This window comes from Aotus nancymaae, unplaced genomic scaffold (genome assembly GCF_030222135.1).
Source record: "Aotus nancymaae isolate 86718 unplaced genomic scaffold, 86718_ANA_hifiasm-v0.15.2.pri h1tg000028l, whole genome shotgun sequence".
In the NCBI taxonomy this organism is placed as follows: domain Eukaryota; kingdom Metazoa; phylum Chordata; class Mammalia; order Primates; family Aotidae; genus Aotus; species Aotus nancymaae.
In genome coordinates, this window is record NW_026988441.1 from 26448920 (window position 1) to 26470089 (window position 21170).

Sequence of the window (21170 nt, forward strand, 5' to 3'; positions counted from 1 at the left end):
AAAAAAAAAAAAAAAAAAAAAAAAAAGGAGAAAAATACACACAGAGGAGAAGGCTACGTGATGACAAAGGCAGAGATTGGAGCCATGTAGCCACAAGCCAAGGAGCACCAGGAGCCCCGGAAGCCGGAAGAAGCAAGGAAGCATCCTCCCCTAGAGCCTGTGGAGGGAGGGCAGCCTTGCCCACATCTTCACTTCGGACTTCTGGCTCCAGGATTGTCAGAGAAGAAATTCCTATTGTTTGAGGCCACCTGGTTTGTGGTGCTTTCTGACGGCAGCCCCGGGAAACTCATACAGATTCGAAGTGGAATTGATTGACTGACTGATTGATTGATTATCTCTCTGATTAGCCAGGCTGGTCTCAAACCCCTGACCGCAAGTGATCTGCCCGCCTTGGCCTCTAAAGGGATTATAGGCATGAGCCACTGTGCCTGGCCTCTAAGTGGATTTTAAAGAAGCATTAAAAAAAATCCATTTAAAAAGCCCAATTTGAGTATAGTGGAGCCGACCCGTAGTCCCAGCTATTTCGGAGGCTGAGACAGGAGGATCGCTTGAGTCCAGGAGTTTGAGGCCAGCCTGGGCGACATAGAAAATCTCATTTCTAAAATAAATCTAAAAGGAAAAAGAAAAGAAAAACGAATCTGAAGCATAGTTTGGGGCCATGAAGGAGTAGGTGACCGCCTGGCAGCTTCTCTATCACATGGGGACAGACAACACTTACCTTGGAAGATGATTTTGGTTCGGTCCAGGGGGGCTACCGCTGTTTTGGCAAGGGCGCCAGCCAGGGCCCCAGACAGCAGGGAGCTGAGCACTTGCCTGTGGTCACGCTGCAACAGAACACGTGATCAGAGGTCAGAGGGCAGGGGGGCTGCTCTGCAGAGGGCCTTGCCCCAGAAGTGCCTTCCTTACACCCTCCGGGTCAGGGCCAAGGGATGCACCCCACCCTGAGTGTGTTGGCCCTGCTCGGTTGTGGGTGATCTGTGGTGGGTCCACCAGCCACAGCCCACTGGGGACACAGTGAAAACTTCCCAGGGTGACAGGGACCATCCACATCGGAGGTGAGGTGTGCCGGCTTCACATTCTCAGAGACAGGCTCACAAGAGGACTGGCCCACCTGCGAACTTCAGTTTCCTCTATGGCCTGTGTGCCCCTGACTGCGGCACTGTGGCATTTTAGGTACACAGGGACTGAAAACAGGCACCGGGGACTGCTGGGGTTGGGGGTTGGCAGTGGGTGTCAGGCAAGCAGACCCTGACTCTGTGCCAGCGTGTCCCTTCCCACAGCTTCTGATCAGGAGTCCGGAGGTTGGCATCTGTGACTCTTCATCCAGCCCAGGTGAGGGGCTGACAGCGACGCTGATGATGGCTGCCAACCCGCGTCAACTGCTCCCGTGCCAGCCCGAGCCAGTGCTTTCCAGAGTCCTCTGGGGCTGCCCGAGGCCCCTGCTCCCCCACAGCCCTCCCTCCTTCCCTCGAAGGTCATGCCGCACTGGAATGTGTCCGAGCCCTGTGGGATCCACAGGGCGCCACCTGCCCGTCAGGTTGGAGTTTCCATTTCCCCCGCTGACTCGGCCACGGGACTCTCACTGAGAAGTGGCGGAGAGCATTCTGGAAAGTTCTGGATGGGAGGTGCTCTGATTCCATTTCCCCGTAGACTCAGCTACAGGACTCACTGAGAAGTGGCAGAGAATATTCTGGAAAGTTGTGAATGGGAGGTGCTCTGATCTTTTCTTGCCCTGTAGTGCTTTGCTGTCTGAACACAATGTGGATGGGCAGGTTGTTCAGTGACTCCCAGGAATCTGTGAAGTCCCACCGGGCATGGGCATCCTGAGGGGCCTGGAGACCCACAGTGTGGGGTTGGGGTGTATACAAGGCCCCTCCCGCCCCCATGGTACTACTGGTCCACGCAGAGAGCCAGATGCCAACAGAATCATCAGACTAATGCAAATACAGCCACCCACTGGGAAGGTGCCGTGAGGAGGTGGCTCACTGTTCCGTAAGAACTGGGTAGGGGACGGTGAGAGGCTGAGCTTGTAAGGATGAGGTGCAGGTCATATTTTTGGTAGGGATGGGGTTTTACCATGCTGGCCAGGCTGGTATCGAATTTCTGGCCTCAAGCGATTCGTCTAGCCTCAGCCTTCTGAAGTGCTGGGATTACAGGTGTGAGCCACTGTGCCTGGCTGAAATGGGCCATTTTTTAATATGACCAGAGTAGGGCCAGGCACTGGGGCTCACGCCTGTAATCTCAGCAATTTGGGAGGCCAAGGTGGGTGGATCACCTGAGGTCAGGAGTTTGAGACCAGTGTGGCCAACATGGTGAAACCCCAACTCTACTAAAAATATAAAAATTGGCTGGGTGTGGTGGCTCAAGCCTGTAATCCCAGCACTTTGGGAGGCCAAGGTGGGCGGATCACAAGGTCAGGAGTTCGAGACCAGGTTGGCCAATATGGTGAAACCCCGTGTGTGTGGGAAAAACCCAGCAGGTGCCGAGGCAAGGGTCTGAAGCCTCAGCCTGTTCCCATATTAATATTGAATTAGAAAAGAATTAGAAATATAAGCATATAGTTATTCCTATATATAATCATATATAATCATTTAGTTATTCACATATAATCATAAAGATATATTTACTCAATATAACCTTTTAATTTTACTGATTATCGGGTAATGAAGCATGGAACTGAGGTGACATTGTGAACAAAGCAATCCTAAGGCAAGATGCTCTAAGCCCTCTGTCACGCTTGCATAAAGGCTGCTGGAGGGCGCCTCGGCTGTGCAGCAGTGCCAGCGCTGGGAAAGCACCCGCTGCTTAGCCAGCTAGGGAAGGAGACGTCCAAAGTCACTGAGACATCTCCTTCCTGGGAGAGATAGGAGAAAACTCTGCTTCTCCAAGCTCTTGTGGTAAGCCCTGACGGCTGTCAGGGAAGCCTGCAGACATCGGAGGGCTTAATTGTCTCTATGTGATGCTGTGCTTCAGTGGTCACATTCCATGTCTACTTTCATGTTTGGCTTCTGCACCTGGTTTCTCTTTTTCTCAGAAGATAAGAATTAGTAATAGATGTAGGGTTGTGGGGTGTCCCTTATCCTGTGCTGAGGTACAGGATCCGAGAAGTAAAGAGACAGGAAACTGAAGAACTGGTGAAGAGTATCTGGACTCAGAGGGCCATGCCACCTGTGAGCGGAGACAGGAGAGGCCTGAACTCGCAGAAGGGTCTGTATTTATTAGGTACAGGCAGGAGGAAGGGTTGTAAGTGAGGTCATCATCTATAGGTTTAGTGATAGGGCATACATAATCACGTGAGTCACAAGTGAGGGGGCCACTCCATTATGTCACCTGGGCGGGGAGGGGGGGCCGTGCCATGCACAGTAGTAGAGGGTTGTGTACAGAAAAGGTGTCCACCCGCATCATGTTACTGAGGCAAGGAGGTGGGCTGTGTGCAACAGGTGTCGTGCGCAACACTTCTTATCTGGGGGCTGGAGACTTCAAAGGATTTCTAATAGAAGGATACTGTAAGCCAATGCAGTAGGAGCTGACAGACTTGTGCTCTTCTCTTAAGATATTTATGGGAGGATGATTTGAGCTAGCACAGAAGCGAGAAAAGACTGACAGGGTGTATGTACAGCCCCAGTGACTGGTCACACCAGAGGGGTTCTTCTCCCTCAGTTACTTCCAGGATCTCAGGCCTGAGGCCTACTTTCCACAGGAACTGGATGCAAGGTACTACAACTCCTTTATCAGGAGGAGAGGCTCTTGCTTTAAGCGTGCCATACAGCGTATGCCCTTTCAGGCAGGGACACCACCGCCTGGGGCTTGTCCTGGTCTGGCTGTTTTCCCATGTACTGCTTCTGTTCTGTGACTGCTCTAGGCATTCCTCCTACTACAAACTACTATATGGTTATATGGAAGGATTATATAAATCAGCACTAAATGTGTCAGTACAGCTCCAACTACAATACCTATATGATTATGTAGAAAGATTACATATATAGAACTAAGTATGCTAGATATAAGTACTAAGTATGTTTATATAAGGTAGATATAAGTAAGAAGTGAGTTATACTTAAGGCACTAATTGTGCCTGGGGTCTGTACAGTTCTCCTTCCTCGGTGACCATGGGAGTTGTCACCCACAAATAGTAACATAAATCTTAATGTCCTTGATATTTTTGACAAGTATGTGAAAAGCACTGACGCATTAAGGTTTCTCCTCGCCACAGCTACTTGAAAGTCCTCCCTATCTCCAAGACATGTGATTTACTTGACCCTATTACTGACCACCAGTGATTCGCCCTACCTGCCCTGCCCCCTGCTTTGTACTCAATAAAAGTCAGAGTGTCCAGGCACTCAGGGCCACTGCCGGACTCCGCACTTTGGCTGGCAGTGGACCCCTGGGCCCAAACTCTGTTTTCTCTTTCTCGGTGTTTTGTGTCTTTCATTTCCACAGTTTCTCATCTCCACACCTGTAGAGGGGGGCTCACAGGACCCTGTAGGGCTGGACCCTACACCCATGTCTACTTAAAAATACAAAAATTAGCCAGGCATGGTGGCGGGCGCCTGTAATCTCAGCTACACAGGAGGCTGAGGCAGGAGAATCGCTGGAACCCGGGAGGCGGAGGTTGCAGTGAGCCATGACTATGCCACTGCACTCCAGACAGGGTGACAGAGCGAGTCTTTGTCTGAAAAAATAAAAATGGGACCACAGTGAAAGTGGCTCCTGCAGAAACCCAGGATAGATATGGTGGAGGCTGGAGAAGGGGAAGGGATGTGGGGGCACTTCTAAGGTATAACACGCAGCCAAAGTCAGACTGAGCAGGGCTGCCCCCACCTCCGGAGTTTGCTCAGCTCAGGGGGTGGCCCGGGGTGAAGGGCTGGGCCTGAGTCTGTCCACACCTGGCCTGAATCCCAGCTCTGTACTGACTGAGCTCAGGCAGCAGGTGACCTCTTTGGTCTCCTAGACCTCATCTTTGAAATGGCAAGGTGCCAGCTCTCAGATCCTGTCCCGTGTGTCCTGGGCTACCCAGCAGACTTGCACCCTCAATACCATTCCACAGAACACAGCCGCCTTTTCCTCAATGCCCCCAGGGTCCCCTTTACCAGCCCAGCCCTCCCCTCCCGAAAGGGACAGATAGTACAGCGATTTTGTTTCTGAGGCCGAAACAAACCCATGGGGTTTGGTCTTCTAGCTTCTCGGAGGCCTGTCTCTGGGGACCACTGCCTTTTCTGGGACACACAGCAAGGTTGTAGATGTCTGGTTCCATGGGTTTTGAAAAATGTGGGTGCTTGGTGATCCCACCAGCAGTCCAAGGCCTTACCAGCTCCGGGATAGTTTCGTCTCTGTGAATCAATTGGACCAGCTGCTCCCCTCTGGAATGGGCCTCTGTGTGCAAATGGAATATTCATGGAGAGTGCCTCCCTGCGCCCTGCTGGAGACACAGAGTTCCTCCACCTCCTCCATTAGGTGGTTACCTCCTATCAGTTTGTGATTTTGTTTGTTTGTTTGAGATAGAGTCTGCTCTGTTCCCCATGCTGGAGTGCGGTGATGCAATTTTGGCTCACTGCAACCTCTGTGTCCCGTGTTCAAGTGATTCTCCTGCCTTGGCCTTCCCAGTAGCTGGGATTACAGGCACGCACCACCCCGCCTGGCTAATTTCTATATTTTTAGCAGAGATGGGGTTTCTCCACATTGCCCAGACTGGTCTTGAACTCCTGAGGCTCAGGTGATCCGCCCACCTCAGCCTCCCAAAGTGTTGGGGTTATAGGGCTGAGCCAGTAGGCCCAGCCAAGTTCTTAACATTACAATGTCAACTCTGTGTTGTTTGTTTGAGATAGGATCTCACTCTGCCACCAGACTGGAGTGCAGGTGCCTGATCACAGCTCACTGCAGCCATGACCTCTTGGGCTCAGGTGATCCTCCCACCTCAGCACGGCCCCCCTCTCCGCCCAGGTGACATAATGGAGTGGCCCCCTCACTTGTGACTCACGTGATTATGTATGCCCTATCACTAAGCCTATAGATGATGACCTCACTTACGACCCTTTCCCCTTCCTGTACCTAATAAATACAGACCCTTCTGCGAGTTCGGGCCTCTCCTATCTCCACTCATAGGTGGCATGGCCCTCTGAGTCCAGATACCCTTCACCAGTTCTTCAGTGTCCTGTCTCTTTACTTCTCGGATCCTGAGACCACAGGTCGAAGAGCTGAGACCACAGGTGTGTGCTACCACACCCAACTAATTTTTTATTTTTTGCAAAGACAAGGTCTTGCTATGTTACCCAGGCTGTTCTCAAACTCCTGGGCTCAAGCAATCCTCTCCCATTGGCCTCCCAAAGTACTGGGATCTCTGGTGTGAGCCACTGTGCCTGGCCAATGCCACATCTTAGGAACACATGCCCATAAACTGCACCTCTCAAAGTGGCCACCAGTGACACCTGGAGGACGTGTGTTGGGGCCACTTCACATGCTCAATGGAGGCTGCTGCCTCTGGCTGACACTTCCAGCTCCTCTTTAATGAACACAAACACCTTATTATCCAAAGAGCTGGGAGCAGGCATCACTGAGGGGTTGAAGTTTCAAGATTCATCCTGTGGGGAGATCCTACAAAAACGAGTGTGGCCAGGCAGCCGACAGAGAGAAAGTGGGCAATCCCCAAATGGGATGTACATTGGCCATAAACACCACAGGAAGAGGCTCAGCTTTTTTTTTCCCCAAGACAGCATCTCACTCTGTCACCCAGGCTGGAGTGCAGTGGTGTAATCTCGGCTCACTGCAACCTCCACCTCCCAGGTTCAAGCGATTCTCCTGCCTCAACCTCTTGAGGAGCTGCGAATACAGGCACGTGCCACCACACTTGGCTAATTTTTGTATTTTTAGCAGAGACAGGGTTTCACCATGTTGGCCAGGCTGGTCTCGAACTCCTGGTCTCAAATGATCCACCCGCCTCAGCCTCCCAAAGTACTGGGATTACAGGCGTGAGCCACCGCACCCGACCAAGGCTCAGCTTCTTAACCAAAGAAAAGAGACTTTGCAGAGTCGGTCCCTTCCACTGTGGAGCTGGCCAGGTGGACCAAGAGCGACGTTGTCAGGGCCTGCCAGCACAGAGGAGAATGGGCGTGTATGTGTGTGTGATGCCCAGCGAGTAACCAGCACCGCCGTATTTCTGTGTGTGGTTTGGCGGCCACTTCTGCCTCAAGCTTGTCCATGTGGCAGGATCCACACTGCAGACCCCCTCCTCTCTGGCGTGCAGAGGAACAGCCATGTTCAGGTGTTCTTCCAGCTCTGTTGGGACCTTCACTAAACTTCAAGGCACGTGCGTGCCCTGTGCCTCAGTCACCTGGTGATGACCCCAATGAATAAGTCCTCCCACCTGCCTGCTGCTCTGAGGTGTCACCTGGAATCCGGGGAAAGGTCAGGAGGCCTGGAAGATGACGCCAGCTCAGTCTTTGATCCCGTGGACTTTGAAAACTGCCTGTGTGGGTGGCCTGAGTTGGGCCCTGGGAGTGTGGTCAGTTTCTGTGTGGGGCTGAGTTGGTCTGTGTTTCGGGTTCAGGACTTAGGGGCCAGCGGAGGTTCTGGTTTCTACGGTGAACAACAGGGCTGATGCGATTGCTTTGAGAGAATATCTTTTCTTCAGTGGAATTGTGGACTTATGAGGTGAACTTGGAAACACAGGGTGAAGCCCAAGCACGCCCACCCCCTTCGGCTCTCGGCATTTGGCTAATACTTTTTTTTTTTTTGAGACAGGGTCTTACCCTGTCGCTCAGGCTGGAGTGCAGTGGCACGATCTCAGCTCACTGCAACCTACACCTCCTGGGTTCAAGTGATTCAATTGCCTCAGCCTCCCAAGTAGCTGGGATTACAAGTGTGCACCACCACACCTGGCAAATTTTTGTATTTTTATTAAGTACAGGGTTTCACCATGTTGCCCAGGCTGGTCTGAAACTCCTGGTTTCATGTGATCCTTCCACCTCAGCCTCCCAAAGTGCTGGGATTACAGGCATGAGCCACCGCACCTGGCCTTGGCTAATTCCTTAGTGTTTGAAAATCTGAGGGAGAAAAGGGGTTTCCAGGACACATTTGACACTTCAGGCTTCCCACCCAATGCTTGGCGCTCGGTGAGGTTTGGGTCTCTTACCAGGTGGCTGGGCTGGCTGGATTCACATCACAAGTGGGGCTTTTGGTGAAATAGAGGGTAGCTGGCGTCCTCCACTCACCACCTTATAGTATCTAGGGCCGTGGGAGCAGAGAAGCCCCCACCGCTGCTCTGCCCTCAGCCCAGGTGGGCAGGGGTACCAAAATGCACATCCTAGGTGCAGGGTGATTTGTGACTGGGCACATGGAGCACAAGAGAGGGAGCCCTGAGCCTAGGGGGAGGGGGTGGGGAGGCTGGGGCCCCAGGAGAACACCCATCCTGAGAGGCCAGGTACTTGCCTTTGATGAGACGGACGAGGACAGGACAGCCTCGGCATCCTCACGCAATCGCACTGGGCCTTCCTTCACACCATTACCCATACCAGGCCTGCTCGGGACAGTGGGAGACTCAGTCCTGGAGAAGTAAGCAGGGCTGTTAAGATACGGCGAGACCCTGAGAGATGGCGAGTGTCCCCACCAGCCTTTTCCTATCCTGGTTGTTGCCCATGCTTGTCGCGAACTCCTGGGCTAAATCGATCCTCCCGCCTCAGCCTCTCAAAGTGCTGGGATTACAGGCATGGCCACCGTGCCTGGTTAGCTCCCATGCTCTAAAATCATCCAGTACATGCAAACGCATTACTGCAAAATGACGCAAAGGGTGCAGAGGCCCCAGGGCAGGCATCAGTGCTGATGAGTGCTGCTGTACAAAGTGTCCCCGGGATTCTGCTGCACATGCCTCCACTGATTATTACCCAAAGATAATGGATAATAGTGAAGATGGGCCCATGGGTGCTGGCTCTGGGAGAAACAGCTGCTTCGAAGATGGAGCTGGAGAGAAAGGATGAGCCTGGAGCGTGTGGAGGTGCCAGCCATGGAGGGCGTGCTCAGAAACAGAAACCAAAGCAGATGAGTGTGGTGAGGGGGTCACGGGCACCCACTGAAAGAGCCCCTGATGGCCAAATCTGGAACAGTGTGAGTGGAAATGGGAAAAAAAAAATAAAGCAGTCACGGATGAAAGCCTGAACTATAAAATAAATAACCACAAGTCCATATATTTTAAAAATGACAGAATAAGTATAAGGCTGAGCACAGTGGCTCACGCCTCTAATCCCAGCACTTTGAGAGGGTGAGATGGGCAGATTACCGGAGGTTAGGAGTTTGAGACCAGCCTGGCCAACATGGTGAAACCCTGTCTCTACTAAAAATACAAAAATTAGCGGGGCCTGGTGGCACAAACCTTTACAGGCAGCGAGATTCTCCCTGCCACTGGATGACAGAGCGAGACTCTCCCTCAAAAATACATACATACATACATACATAGCATGCTAAAACAAAGAAAGTCTGGAGAAAACCAGCAGTTTCTGGGGCATGCCAAGTTCACATGTTGGTTGTCTATAGCTGTAAGAGTAGCCCAGTCATCTGGCTCCTCTTGGTCCAGGACCTCCAAAGCATATGGTCCCAGGGGGCACTGTGGAGAGTGCCTCCGAGCCAGCATGGCTACACCCAGTGGCTGCATGCAGAGGGGCAGGGCAGGGTGCCGGCAGCCCCAGTTTTCAGGGAGCCCATTGCCCTTCTTAGCACAGTGTACCCTGACCCTGGCTCCCTCCCCTCCCTTCCCCTCTCCTGGAAGCAGGGTGTCTGGGGCCATGCTTAGGCCAAGGCCTTCCTTCCTCCAGGGCCTGTCTCTGCCTCTGCATGTACAGGTGAGAATGGGGAGAAGCCGCAGGCATCCACACAGCAAAATAGTGGCTATTGGCTGGGTGTGTTGGCTCACACCTATAATCCTAACACTTTGAGAGGCCAAGGCAGGCCTCACTGAAGTTCGAGACCAGCCTGGGCAAAATGGCAGAAGTTTGTCTCTACTAAAAATATAAAAATTAGCCAGGCATGGTGGTAGGCACATGTAATCCCAGCTACTCAGGAAGCTGAGGCAGGAGAATCGCTTGAACCTAGGAGGGGGAGGTTGCAGAGAGCTGAGACGTGGCACTGCACTCCAGCCTGGGTAACAGAATGAGACTCCTTCTCCCAAAAGCAAACAAACAAACAAAAAGAAAAAACAGTGGCCATTGTTCAGAGATCCCTTTGCCCCGTGCTCTGGAATCCTCCCAGCCTTACCTGAGGAGTCTCAGTTCAGCTTCACAGCTGGGGAAGCTAGGCAGTTTGGGTGTTTGCCTGAGGCCACAGTCACCGGCTAGTGCTGGCCTAGCTGGGCTGAGGACAATGGTGACAATCAGTGCCACTAATGACCGGGGCACTGTGGTTCCTCTTTAGCCCCCCAGGGTGAGGTGCTGTTTCCCTACTCTGCAGATGTGACCCGGGGAAGTTTGGCCAAGTCCAAGGACAGAGGGAACTCAGGCCCCAGTGTAGGACTCCAAAGCCACAGCCGGGTCCTTCTCCAAGGAGCCTGGCCCCCAGCCACCAAGGTGAGTCTCAGCATGATTTCATCAAGCATTCTAGAGGACCATGTACCCCTCATTTTTTTTTGAGATAGGGTCTTGCTATATTGCCCAGACTGGTCTAGAACTTCTGGGCTCAGGTGATCCTCCCATCTTACCTCACCTCCCCAGTAGCTGGGATTACAGGTGTAAACAACCTTGCCCTGCCCACGTGCCCTTACTCAAGACTTTGCTTAACCTAAAGGAACAGCCAGTTCCAGAGCCATAGGAGGGCAACTTCCCCCAGGCGACCCACACCTGGAGCTCGTGGGTAAGCTGGGTTCAGCCAGGCGCCTCTGTCAAGTGGGTATTCCCCATCCCCTACTCTATTCTTAGGAAGCAGCCCAGCCTGATGGGATGGGATGGGTTAAGCTCCACCTCCTGGAGGGGGAGCATTGATGGATAGGACTTGTAATTTTCCACAGGGACGGCAGTCTCTCCTCCCTCAATTATTTTTCAGTCATTGATTCTTGTCTGTGTGGCCCTGTGGATACTCACTTTGCACTCTCCATTAAACCCAAATGCTCTGTTACCCTCGGGGCATGTGATGCTATACATCCACCTCCGTAGGCAAAGAAGCGGGTTTGGGGAGGGAGGGTGGGTGGAGATTTCACTATGACAAAGAGGTTGCCCCAAAGACTCAGGTGGTTGGAGAAGTTGAACTGGACATACCTACGTCCATGCATCTGTGGGCCCCAAACCTGACTGTGCAGATGCAGAGGGGAGGCAGGGCCTGTGGTGGATGTGGGGAGGGAGACAGTATGTGCAGGGCTCCGGAGGTGCTTGCAGCGGCATGCTGGGGTGCTGGGGTACAGGCAGGTGTATGTAGGGCCTGGGCATGCTGGGGTGGCGGGGTGCGGGCAGGTGTGTGCAGGGCCCCAGAGGTGTATTTAGAGGCAGCTGGGTGCAGGAGGTGCATGCTGGGGCAGTGGGGTGCGGGTATGCAGGAGTGAGGTACCCTTTCACTTTTTCTGGGGCTCTCTGCCTCTTGATCAGGCCGCAACTCTGCTGTGTCCTCACTGCTCCCATGACTTCCCTCTACAACACTCATTCACTGAGCTGGCCTGGCCTGGGGCCTGTGCAGTGAGTGATGAGGGGTTTGCCAATTCACGCCTTCGCCTGGAGGAAAGAGGAGCCCCAGAAGAGGCTGAATAACATGACTGGGCAGGGTGGGGCAGGAGGCCAGAGAGCCGAGGCTGCAGGTCCTGAAACCCTCTTGTCCTGACATTTGGGGTGACTGTCCTGGACAGGGGAACCTAAGGACCACCATCATGGGCTGTGTTGGGCTGAATACTGGCCCTCAAAGATGTCTGCACCCTAAACCCTAGACACCGTGAATATGCGTCCTTACATGGCAAAAGGTACTTTTTAGATGTGACTAAGTTGAGGGTCTTGAGACGGAGGAGACTGTCCTGGATTATCTGGATGAACCCAGTGTAATCGCCAGGGTCCCCATGACGGGGAGGCAGGAGAGGCCAGGTGCAGTGGCTCACACCTTGTAATACCAGCACTTTGGGAGGTGGGAAGATCGCTTGAGACCAGGTGAGACGAGCCTGGGTAACACAGCAAGATCCCATTTGTACAAAAAATTTAAAAATTAGCTGGACGTGGCCGGTCATGATGGCTCACGCCTGTAATCTCAGTACTTTGGGAGGCTGAGGCAAGCGGATCACCTGAGGTCAAGAGTTTGTGACCAGCCTGGCCAATATGGTGAAACCCCGTCTCTACTAAAAATACAAAAAAAAAAAAAAAATAGCTGGGCATGGTGGCACACACCTGTAGTCCCAGCTACTCAGGGAGACTGAGGCAGGAGAATCGCTTGAACCCAGGAGGCAGAGGTTGCAGTGAGCCAAGATTGAGACACTGCACTCCAGCCTGGGCTACAGAGGGAAACTCCATTTCAAAAACAAAAAAATCAGCGGGGTGTGGTGGCACGTGCCTGTAGTCCCAGCTACTTGGAAGGCCAAGATGGGAGGATGGCTTGAGCCCAGGAGTTGGAGGCTGCAGTGAGGTGTGATCATACCACTGCACTGCAGCCTGGGTGACACAGCGAGACCCTTTCTCGAAAAAAAAAGGCCAAGCGCGGTAGTTCATGCCTATAATTACAGCACTTTGGAAGGCTGAGGCAGGTGGATCAGTTAAGGTCAGGCATTTGAGACCAGCCTAGCCAACATGGGAAAAACCCTGTCTCTATCAAAAAATACAAAAATTAGCCAGGTGTGGTTGCGCACTCCTATAGTCCCAGCTACTTGGGTGGCTGAGGCATGAGAATTGCTTGAACCTGGGAGGTGGAGCTTGCACCACTGTACTCCAGCCTGAGTGACGGAGCAAGACTCTGTCTCAGAAAAAAAGAAAGAAAAAAGATAGAGGCAGGAGAGTTGGAGGCGATGTGAGTGTGCCCTGCTGCTGGCTTTAGAGGTGGAGGGAGAGGTCCTAGGGGGATAGAAGCTGGGAAAGGCAAAGACACACATTCTCTTCTGGAACCTCCAGAAGAAACCCAGCCCTGCACTCCCATTTTAGACTCCTGACGTCCAGAACCAAAAGATGATAAACATGTTGCTTTACGCCTCCACGTTTTTGGCGGTTTGTTACGGCGGCAACAGGAAGTGAACACAGGCTGTTGCAAGGAAAGAGAAGCAACTGGCCCAGTGGCCAGGTGAGTGACAGGAGGTGGATGTCAGGCCGACATCCAATAACCAGACTCTAGAACTGCCAGCCCTTGAGGGTGATCTCTCCCATGGCAATGTGTACCCAAACTTGCAACCAGTGACCAGGTGATCAGGCCGGCCTCCCTAAGGGGCAGTGTCCAAGGCATGGCAGAGCCACATTCCATGCACAAAATGCAAAGGCCCTGGGGCTAGTGAGAGAGGGAGTGGGTCTCCAGTGACGGAGGGTCACTCAGCTGAAGGAGGGAAGAGGACAGCAAGGCAGGGAGGCCAGCGGATACCTCGGGACCACTTAGGCCCGGATGGTGGGCTTCGGTGGAGCGAGGTGGCAGGCGTCTCAGGAGCCTGTCCAGGTTCTGCCTGAGACCCAGAGATGGCGAGGCCATTTCCTGGGACAGGGAGGCTTGGATGGGTTGCGGGAGGAAGCCCCAGTTCCCATGGCCCCCATCCTCAGTGGCATTCTCGTCTTTGTCACTATAAGGGATAGGTGGTTTTCACCCATCAGCCCCCACCTCAGCTTCCAAAGCAAGAAGAAGTCATCAGAACTAGTGGTACCACCTGAGTGTCTCATGACACTGCCAGGGACACTATGAGGACAAGACATGAAATATGCCTTCATTTATTTAAAAACAGAGAAGCCAGCTGGTGCTGGAAACAGCTTGTTTCCAGGTTCTGTTGTTGGGGTATCACTTCCTCTCCTCATCACCCCCTGCCAGGATGGTCATACTGGTCGTCCCTGTGGTTTCTTATGGGTCCAGTGCTGGAAAGTCACCCCAGGGCCACTTGGGACATCCTACAGAAATGTGCCCCAATGACAAGTCTTCGGGGAGAGAATTTCTCCCTCCCTCCCTCCCTCTCTCTCTCTCTTCTTTCTTTCCTTCCTTCCTTTCTTTCTTCTTTCCTTTCTTTTTTTTTTTTTTTTGAGACCGAGTTTCGATCTTGTTGCCCAGGCTGGAGTTCAATGGTGCAATCTCAGCTCACTGCAACTTCCACCTCCCAGATTCAAGCCATTCTCCTGCCTCAGCCTCCCAAGTAGCTGGGATTACAGGTCTCAAACTAAGCTGATGCAATCTGCCCACCTTGGCCTCCCAAATTGCTGGGATTACAGGCATGCACCACCATGCCCAGCCTTAATTTCTTCATTTTTTTGTAGAGATGAGGTCTTGCTATGTTGCCCAGATTGGTCTCGAATTCCAGGCTTCAAGCAATCTTCCCACCTCAGCCTCCCAAAGTGTTGGGATTACAGGTGTGAGCCCCACACTTGGCTTGGGAAGGACCTATTTTATCAGCAGAACCCTGTGTCCCTGAGCTTGGTCCAAAGGAAGGAAGAGGATGCTGTACTTATGGGTGAGATCCCCTCCTCTTCCCTCCTTCCCTTCCGGTTTCCTTCCTCACGGGTCTAATGGATGGGGGGTGGGGCTGTTCTCATCCCTAAAATGTCACTCCTGGGGCACAAGCAGTGACCCTTCACCCTCAGTCACCTGCTGAGGAAGCATTTCTCTTTGTAAGCTTGAAGGCAGGTTCAAGCCCGCTCTGTTTTTCACCAGGTGAGCACTCTCAGGCAGGTGTTCCAGCTCCCAGGACCTCGGCTTCCTTGTCTGAGAGTTGGTCTCACCATCCCACCCCAGCGCCGGCTGACGAGCCTACACACGCAGAACACGCTTTCTCCTCCTGACTCCCATCCTGCCAAGCATCTGGCTAAAACCTGCCAGGCAAGCACCTGGAGAAACTGTTGCCTTTGTATGCTGGGAATGTCAGATGGGGCAGCCATTGTGGAAATCAGCCTGGAGGTTCCTTCACAAGTTACACAGGGAGCTACCATCATGGCCCAGCAATTCCACTCCCAGGCACAGAACCAAAAGGTCCACACAAAATAATTGTACATGGGGCTGGTCATGGTGACTCACACCTATAATGCCAGCACTTTGGGAGGCTAAAGCAGGAGGATACTCGAGCCTAGGAGTTCAAGACCAGTCTAGGTAACATAGTGAGACCCCAACACAACTGATATAATAAGAACAACAACAAAACTAAAATGCTCCTGGCAGCAAGGTTCACAACAGCCAAAAAGTGGAAGTAACCTAACTGCTTGTCAACAGATGAATGGATATACAAAATGTTCACACAATGTAATACTACTCAGCCATAAAAAGGAATGAGGCACTGATCCATGCTACAACATAGATGAACCTCAAAACACAATACTGAGTAGAGAGGCCAGACACAAAAGGCCACACAGTGTGAGATTCCATTGATATCAAATGCTCAGAATAGGCAAATCCATAGAGAACGGAAGCAGATTGGTGTTTGCCAGGGAGTGGAGGGTGTGGAATGGGGAGTAACTGCTAATGGGGATGGGATTTCCTTTTGGGAGTGATGAAAATGTTCTGAAATTGGCCAGGCATGCTGGCTCACGCCTATGAACCCAGAACTTTTAGGAGGCCAAGGCAGGCAGATCACTTGAGGTCATGAGTTCAAGACCAGCCTGGCCAACATGGTGAGACCGCCCCCCCCCCCCCCCCCCGTCTAGACTAAAAATACAAAAATTAGCTGGGTGTGATGGCGTGTGCCTGTAATCCCAGCTAGTCGGGAGGCTGATGCAGGAGAATCACCTGAACCCAGGAGATGGAGGTTGCAGTGAGCCGAGATCACGCCACTGCACTCCAGCCTAGGCGACACAGCAAGACTCTGTTTTAAAAAAAAGAAAAGAGGCCGGGCGTGGTGGCTCACGCCTGTAATCCCAGCACTTTGGGAGGCCGAGGCGGGTGGATCACAAGGTCAAGAGATCGAGACCATCCTGGTCAACATGGTGAAACCCCGTCTCTACTAAAAATACAAAAAATTAGCTGGGCATGGTGGCGCGTGCCTGTAATCCCAGCTACTCAGGAGGCTGAGGCAGGAGAATTGCCTGAACCCAGGAGGCGGAGGTTGCGGTGAGCCGAGATCACGCCATTGCACTCCAGCCTGGGTAACAAGAGCGAAACTCCGTCTCAAAAAAAAAAAAAAAAAAGAAAAGAAAATGTTCTGAAATCAGATAAAGGCAGTGGTGGCACAACACTGTGATTGTACTATATACCACTGAATTGTTCACTTTAAAAGGCTAACAATGGCAACTTTTAAGCTATGTGCACTTTGACACACGTACAAAAACCTGCCCAGGTTCCCCTAGCCCTAGGAGGCCCTTCTCTGTTCTGGCAGGATCACAGGGTGGTAGGAGCCTGGGTACACCCTGGACTGACTCAGGCAATGTTCATGACCGTGCGTCTCCCTTTCCTTACGGATCCTTCCCTCCCTACTAGGTTACCTGGAATCAGATTAGCTGCTGGACATTCATATGTCACTCCCTGTGTGTACGTGCACTGCATGTTCACCGTGTACACGCTCTGGGGAGGCACACCCTCCTGGGCTCAATCGCTACTGCAAATGACGCAGACATGAATGACCATGTGCAGAGTCTATGGGGAGGAGAGAAATGGGGTGGGAGAAGGGGGTCTGTCCTGGGATCTGGAAGAAAAGGAGTACACCAGGGAGAGAGAACAGCAAGAAGGAAGAACCCCAAGGCTGGAGTGAACTCAGGCTGACCAGGGAAACAAACAGGCTGAGGCTGCATCAGGCACAAACAGCTTCATGCCGAATGCAACTGGGCCATTGCAGGCTGTGCTTGTAGGAAGATACAAAGTATCCCCACTGCCCTATGCCAGCTGGGTCTCCCATCTCCAGACCTCTCCTTCTGCCCAGTGCAGCCAAGATTCCTGCAAGCCATGCCTGCCATAGAGGCCTCTTCCCCCAGCCTCCCCATATACAGCCCTGGACTTTGAAGACCTGCGAAGCAGCATATGATGGCAATGATGAGCGCACTCTGCGGACAGCCCTGAAGACCACCCACAGGAGAAGGGGAACACACGTGTGGTATATCCCATGATGGGACGCTATATAATACCAAAGAACAAACTGCTGCTACATGCGACAACACGGCTGGATCCCATAGACACACCAGTGGAGGGCAGACGCCAGACACAAAAGGTTGGGTACCGAATGACTCTTTTTTTTTGAGTAGATGTCTCCCTCTATCACCCAGCCGGGAGTACAATGGCACGATCTTGGCTCACTGCAACATTTACCTCCCAGGTTCAAGTGATTCTCTTGCCTCAGCCTCCCGAGTAGCTGAGATTACAGACGTGCACCACCACACCCGGCTAATTTTTTGTATTTGGTAGAGATGGAGTTTCGCCATGGTGGCCAGGCTGGTCTTGAACTCCTGACCTCAGGTGATCCGCCCACCTCGGCCTCCCAAAGTGCTGGGATTACAGGTGTGAGCCACCAAGCCCAGTTGTGTACTGAATGATTCTGTCCACATAACAGTCAAGCACAGCGAACAAAATGTTTTATACACATCCAAATGCCTATACTTGCCGCCCCACGGATAAGCCCTGAGGATGTTGTGCTGAGTGAAATGAGCCAGTCACAAAAGGACAAATGCCGTACAAATCCACTTATATGCAGTCCCTAGAGTCGTCACATTCATAGAGACAGAAAGTGGAATGGCAGCTGCCAGCAGCTAGGGCAGGGCAGGGGGGACAGAGAGTTAGTGTTTAATTGGGACAGAGTTTCAGTTTTGCAGGATGAAAAGAGTTGTGGAGGCAGATGGTGGTAATGGCTGCACAACAGCGTGAATGTACCTGATGCCGCTGAACTGAACACTTAAAAATGGCTACAATGTAAGTTTTAGCCATTTTAAAGTACTGTGTATTTTACCACTTTATTTATTTATTTATTTCTGAGACAGGGTCTTGCTCTGTCACCCAGGCTGGAGTGCAGTGACACGATCATGGCTCACTGCAGCCTCCAACGCCCTGGCTCAAATTATCCTCCTACCTCAGCCTCCTGAGTAGCTGGGACTGCAAGTGTGGGTCACCATGCCCAGCTACATTTTAAATTTTTTGAAGAGATGGGATCTCACTATGTTGCCCAGGCTAGTCTTGAACTCCTGGGCTCAAGCCAAGCCATCCTCCAGCCTCTGCCTTCCCAAAGTGCTGGAATTATAAACATGAGCCATTGCGCCCAGCCTACCGCAATTTTTAAGAAACGCTAAGTACCAAACACATCTACAGTGATAAAGATTAGAACAGTGGTTACCTCTAGGGGGCATATCAGGGAGGGGGCACGAAGGAGCCAGCTGGAGGCTCGAAAACTGTCTCGATCTGGTTCCAAGGATGAACAAATATGTAAAAATTCACTGAGCTATATGTACACTTAGGATTTATGCGCTTTACTCTATGTAAGCTATTTCTCAATTTAAAATGTTTAAACAGTGAAAACAAAACACCTATGCCACAGCCCCTCCCAGGCCAATGGACACCAAGCCTGGGAGTGGGGCAGGCACGCGACTTGTAATTCCCAGGGCACTTGAACGGGCTTCAGGGGTGGATGTGTTCAGCTTGCTCTTCCCCACTTTCTTCCCATCGGTGAACACCTATTTTGTTTTGTTTTTTGAGACGGAGTTTCGCTCTGTCGCCCAGGCTGGAGTGCAGTGGCATGATCTTGGCTCTCTGCAACCTCCGCTTCCTGGGCTCAAGTGATTCTCATGCCTCAGCCTCCCCAGTAGCTAGGATTACAGGCTGGCCAATTTTTGTATTTTTTTTTTTTTTTTAGTAGAGATGGGTTTTCGCCATGTTGAGCAGGCTGGTCTCAAACTCTTGACCTCAAGGGATCCACCCCTCTTAGCCTCCCAAAGTGCTGGGATTACAGGCTGGCCAATTTTGTTGAGCAGGCTGGTCTTAAACCCCTGACCTCAAGGGATCCACCCCCCTTAGCCTCCCAAAGTGCTGGGATTACAGGCATGAGTCACCGCACCTGGCTGAGAACACCTGTTGAAGATCTTAGCAGTGACGAAAAGCCTGGAGGAGGCACTGAAGCTCTACAGTTGGTCCACACGCACAGTGGCCATCCCTGCTGAGGACAACATTCTGGGAAACCACTCGCTCTGCTCTCCAACACTATCCTCCCCTTGACCCCAGGGTGACCCAGGTGACCATGATCAGGTAATGAGACTTCACACTCCTCTAGGTTCAGGGTGCTGGCCCCGAAGACTAAGACCTGGGACTTTTAAGGGAACCATCAGGCCGGAGAAGTCCTCTTTCTTCAGGGGAGGGGAAGCCAGTGGGGTGTGAGGCTGCAGGGCCTCGTTGGCACAGAGTTAGGGGGGCAGAGTAGGGCCAGGAGGCAGAAGAGGATATCTGCAGTCTAGGGGGATCTGGAACCCAGTGGTGCAAAAGCACATGGACTTTGCTGTCACGGAGCCCGGGAAGCACCCTATCCGGTTCAGTCAGCGTGGATGGCTTTCTGTCACTTGCAGCTGCCACAGTCCTGACTCATATGCTGTGCTGGGGTAGATACCTCATTCTCCCCTGGCCCTGCACAGTATTTACAACCACAGATGGCAGTGTCCCGTGGCTCCAGGAGGCCCAGCCTTGCTGCATTCACTCTAGGTACCTTTCGCAAGTACCTAGGACGTCAGTGCTTTCTAAAGTGGGATTCAGGTGTCCCCGCTAGTGTGACAACCAGTGACCAGGCACAGGGGGCCAGCCCCAAATAACACACATGTATCTTTTCCCATGCTGTTTCTGTTCAGGCAATCTGTCCATTCATCAAACAAAAAACAAAGCTCGCTGGGGAATGAGGGGATGAGGTGGGAAATGACTTACTAAACAGCATTATTCGGGAAACATGAACCTGGAGCATGGGCTCTTCGATAACTTGTGATCGCACCAGCTCCAGCACAGAACCTTCAGAGCAGTGGGAACACTGGTGCCAAGCAAGGTGGCAGTTGCTTGGGAGAGGGCAGGACAAGCTGCTTCTTTTTTGTTTGTTTTGAGACAGGATCTAACTCTGTCACCCAGGCTAGAATGCAGTGATATAATCATATCTCACTGCAGCCTCCATCTTTAAGGCTCAAGTGATCCTCCCACCTTAGCCTCTGAGTAGCTAGAACTATTACAGGTGTACACCATCATGCCCAGATAATTTTTAAATTATTTTTAGTAGAGATGTGATCTTGCTATGTTGCCCAGGCTGGTCTCAAACTCCTGGCCTCAAGCAATCGGCCTGCCTCTGCCTCCCAAAGTGTTGGGATTACAGGTGTGAGCCACTGCACCCAGCCACAAGGCTGCTTCTTGTTTTGAATCAGGCAATTTCAAGCCCAAGCATCCTAGAGGCTCCATGTACAAGGACTATCCTCATACACACACACACTCACACTCGCTCACACACATACACACGCACACATACATGCACATACACACATACTCACACTCACATACACACACACACACACTCTCTCACACTCATATGCACATGTGCCTGACTCCCTTAAGCCTGTCTCATATCTTCCTGACCAGCCATAAGACAGGCCCACTGTTTATGCTGTTACCTGGTGGGGACCACCATACGACTGCCAGCTCCACCCCTTGGGACTCAGGAAATGTTTGTACAAATGTGGGGGGTGCAGTTTCTCGATGGAGTGTGTTATAAGCGGCTGTGAAACGGATCCTGTAATCTCTCAGTAAACAGAGCCAATTAACATCCTATCTGCCAGTCGATAAGGGCTGTTTTCTTTTCTAGTTAATAGGCATTAACTCTGCCTAAGGGATCCGGGCACACCTTACATAATGGCTGCTCCCTGTTAACCCTGACCTGTGGGCTGCCTCACAGATGGGGAGTTTCTTCCTGCTGCATTCGCTCCTGGGTGCTTTTCAGACAATCTCTGGTTACGGCAACCCTTGCTGCAGTCTCTATGGGTGAAACACCCTGAAATATCCAGGAAATTCTATGATCACTGTCCTCTGTCCTGGCAGACGGTGCTGCTCACATCTGTCACCAAAGGCCGTTAGATGTGATCTAAAACAATCCAAGGTACTGGATGGTACTCACATCCCTCCACTAAGAG

The 21170-nt window shown here is 52.0% G+C and overlaps 1 protein-coding gene across 3 annotated transcripts in view; it reads right to left on the reverse strand.

Annotated features, from left to right (window-relative positions):
• The window catches only part of SLC25A42 (solute carrier family 25 member 42), a 40361-nt gene that overhangs the window by 9551 nt on the left and 9640 nt on the right, over positions 1-21170 (reverse strand). For 2 of the 3 annotated variants that reach the window (XM_021669161.2, XM_021669163.2), the window contains exons 2-3: positions 8425-8539; positions 719-824 (exon numbers count right to left, since the gene is read on the reverse strand). In XM_021669161.2, the coding sequence (XP_021524836.1) occupies positions 719-824; positions 8425-8505 (187 nt within the window). In that variant the 5' untranslated portion in view covers positions 8506-8539. Of the gene's footprint in view, positions 1-718; positions 825-8424; positions 8540-16529; positions 17401-21170 lie in introns of those variants that run through there. The other variant, XM_021669162.2, reaches the window with a different exon arrangement.